General features: G+C 40.8%; 1 protein-coding gene across 4 annotated transcripts in view; it reads left to right on the forward strand.

Moving 5' to 3' along the window:
* The window catches only part of LOC104985471 (serine/threonine-protein kinase Nek5-like), a 62,268-nt gene that overhangs the window by 25,421 nt on the left and 33,166 nt on the right, over positions 1 to 3,681 (forward strand). For all 4 annotated transcript variants that reach the window (XM_010835661.1, XM_010835663.1, XM_010835662.1 and 1 more), the window contains exons 8-10: positions 710 to 764; positions 2,040 to 2,240; positions 2,319 to 2,400. In XM_010835661.1, the coding sequence (XP_010833963.1) occupies positions 710 to 764; positions 2,040 to 2,240; positions 2,319 to 2,400 (338 nt within the window). The remainder of the gene's footprint in view (positions 1 to 709; positions 765 to 2,039; positions 2,241 to 2,318; positions 2,401 to 3,681) is intronic.

Raw genomic sequence — 3,681 nt, forward strand, 5'->3', positions numbered from 1 at the left:
ACATTAGGCAGGCTTCCCTGGTGGCTCAGTGGTGAAGAATCCGCCTGCAATGCAGCATGGTCTTAGGCATGAGGAAAGGGGATTAGGGATGAGGTAACTGGTGTTCTGTGCAGACATAGCTGTTTCGTGCATCTTCATAGGATGCATGTTCAAAAATGGAAGTGTTTAGCATGATCTGAGGAGGGGTTATTTTTGGCCCTCTGAGGTCAAAGGTCATTTATTGGACACCTGCACAGGCCCAGTTTTAACACATTTTAAGTTCATTGAGTACCAGATACTCTGTTTATCACTTAATCTAACTTTGGTTCTGTCTATAGCCTCGAGTAGAACGTTCCTTTCTAAATCAACCAAATGTTACCTGTTGAATCAAGTAATCCACATTTGAGTTCTTCCTCCCGCCTCCAAATTGCTCAAAATTCCATACGCGCACACATTTTCTTTGAGCTCATCACATGAAGTTAAAGTAAGTATTGAGCCATCAGATTGTAGCGAAGCTTGTGTACCTTTTCTCTGCTGGGACTCTGACAAGCTACAATTTTTTCTCTAGTCTTAGTAAGAGTAAGAATTGATAATGTACTGAAAGCATTTGTGAAAACTGGTCACCCTATATAAAATTGTAAAGATACACAAATATAGTTGACTGTAAGGATAAAAGTTTAAATTGAGAATTATCGATATTTCTTGGCATATAAACTCTTATCTTTCCCAGGGATATTTGGTCTCTTGGCTGTGTCTTATATGAGCTCTGCACACTCAGACATCCTGTAAGTATATTAATCATCAGATTATCTTGAATTATTGAAAAGTATATAAATTAAAATAACCTCTGAAAGAAAAAGGTTGTTTGGTTTCATTAGATTGTTAAAAATTATATGAACAAGATATTAACAAGAATGATAGCTCCATATATACCAACATGGGATGATATCCAAGCTATATTATTAAGTACAAAATCCAAGTTGGAGAATAGTACATACAGCGTGAAAAAAGTGTTAGTCACTCAGTCGTGTCCGACTCTTTGTGACCCCAGGCTCCTCTGTCATTTAAAAAAGCAAGATATAAAATTTCATATCGTATGATCTCAACTTTGTAAAATAAGTAGTATTTTTTAAACGGCTAGAAGAAAATATATCTCTGGGTGGTGGAATTGTATATATTTTCCCTGTTTATAATTTCCTATACCTTCTAGTTTTGGGAAACGAGTAAACATTTTGATAATAAAGAAACTAAAAAACCCCTTGTTTTAAGTAATCATTGAATAACTGGCTACATGTTGATGGAAACAATTCAGGGTGGACCATGGTACTCTTAATGAAACCTTTTAACACTGTTTTGTTTCTCAAAGTTATTTTACTTTTTAAAAATTAAAAAGATTTTAAATGCCTTGTCTTATAGCTCAGTTGGTAAAAAAAAATTTCCCCTGCAGTACAGGAGACCCCAGTTTGATTCCTGGGTCAGAAAGATCTGCTAGAGAAGGGATAGGCTACCCACGCCAGTATTCTTGGGCTTCTCTTGTGGCTCAGCTGGTAAAGAATCTGCCCGCAATGCAGGAGACCTGGGTTCAGTCCCTGGGTTGGGAAGATCCCCTAGAGAAGGGAAAGGCTACCCACTCTAGTATTCTTGCCTGGAGAGTTCCATGGACAGAGGAGCCTGGTGGGCTACAGTCCATGGGGTTGCAGAGAGTCAGACACAGACTGAGCGACTTTCACTTCACTCCCTCCTCTTTTTTAACATTTATTTATTTTCAGTGTTTATTTATTTACTTATTTGATGGTGTCCAGTCTTAAGTTGTGGCTTGCAGGATCTTCAATTGCACAGACTCTCTAGTTGTGGCAGGAGGGCTCAGTAGTTGCCCCAGGCAGGCTCCCTCCATGGCACGTGGAATCTTAGTGCCCCAGCCAGGGAGCAAACCCATGTTCCCTGCATTGCAGGACAGGTTCTTAACCATTGGACCACCAGGGAAGTCCCTCTTGGTATTCCTTTAAATATTCGCATTGAATTTTTCTCTGATTTAGTATCACCATTGCTTGTCCTTTCAGTTTGAGGGTAACAACTTACAGCAGCTGGTTCTGAAGATTTGTCAAGCTCATGTTCCTCCGATATCGCCCAGGTTTTCCCGTGACCTACAGTTCTTACTATCCCAGCTCTTTGAAGTATCTCCCCGAGATCGTCCATCCATCAACTCCATTTTGAAAAGGCCCTTTTTAGAGAATCTTATTGCCAAATACTTGACTCCCGAGGTGAGTTTGGAGGTGATTCTGTTTGGATTTTGACAGAGATTTTTGGCTAGTGAGTCCTGATACACTGTTATATTTTAGGTCATTCACGAAGAATTCAGTCACCCACTCTTACATAAAGCAAGACCATCTGCTTCTCGACCTGCTGGGAAGGTGGCCCCTGGTAAGAAGGACTTAACTGTGCAACCAAAAGATATTTATTGTGTGTGTCTCACGCAGTGATTTATAGTATATGGTTGACAACATTAGCAGGGAAATTCCTCCAGATTTATTGAATGTGAACATTTAAAAAATATGAGCACTATAAGCAGGACTTCCCAGGTGGTGTTCATGGTAAAGAACCCGTCTGTCAATGCAGGAGACATGAGATGAATTTATTATAGCAATAGCATGATTTCTTATTAATCTCAATGCCTGAGACCTACAACACATCTTTATATTAAACCCAGACAATTCTAGTCTACCTTTATGAGGCCTTGTACTAGCTGCAACTGGAAAATCTGCCCAAATCGGCCTATGAAGTTTCTATCTCTGGGTCAGGGAGATCCCTTGGAGGAGGGCAGGGCAACCCACTCCAGTATTCTTGCCTGGAGAATCCCATGGACTGAGGAGCCTGATGGGCTACAGTTCATAGGGTCGCAGAGTCAGACACGACTGAAGCTACTTAGCATGCACGAGCATTATAAACAGGAGAAAAATTTTTGTTGAGTGGTGACCTGTGGGCGTGCCTGTACATCTAGCTCATTCATGACCTGGAAAATTCATCTCCTCTCTTCTCATCAGTCAGGAAAACTTGACGAAGCAGTGGATTTGCTGATAAAGAGATGCTCAAAGAGGCAGGATCCAAGCTTAACTTTTGTGTAGGGAAGGGGTAGAGAGTCAGAATCATGAGATGAAGCTTGTGTTATTGAACTAGAGAGAATGGACTGGAGATTAAGAGTTCTCTTGCAGAGGCTGGTTTGAGCTGAAGTTAGGATCTTGGACCTAATTGGTAACAGTAGGAGAATTGTTACTATGTGATCCCCAAAGAAAGCAGGTGATACCTTATGGTAATGAGAAATAGGGGAACTGCTTCAGTGATAGTGTGAGGAATCAGCTGATGAAATACTGTATGTGTTTGTGTGTATGTGTAAGAGAGACAGACATTATACAGCCTTGATGAACTCATTTTCCTATTTAGAACCAGTCCGTTGTTCCATGTCGAGTTCTAACTGTTGCTTCCTGACCTGCATACAGATTTCTCAGGAGGCAGGTCAGGTGGTCTGGTATGCCCATCTCTTTCAGAATTTTCCACAGTTTGTTGTGATCCACACAGTCAAAGGCTTTGGCATAGTCGATAAAGCAGAAGTAGATGTTTTTCTGGAACTCTTGCTCTTTTGATGATCCAGTGGATGTTGGCAATTTGATCTCTGGTTCCTCTGCCTTTTCTAAATCCAGCTTGAAC

Source organism: Bison bison, unplaced genomic scaffold (assembly GCF_000754665.1).
Source record: "Bison bison bison isolate TAMUID 2011002044 unplaced genomic scaffold, Bison_UMD1.0 scf7180017864048, whole genome shotgun sequence".
Lineage (NCBI taxonomy): Eukaryota > Metazoa > Chordata > Mammalia > Artiodactyla > Bovidae > Bison > Bison bison.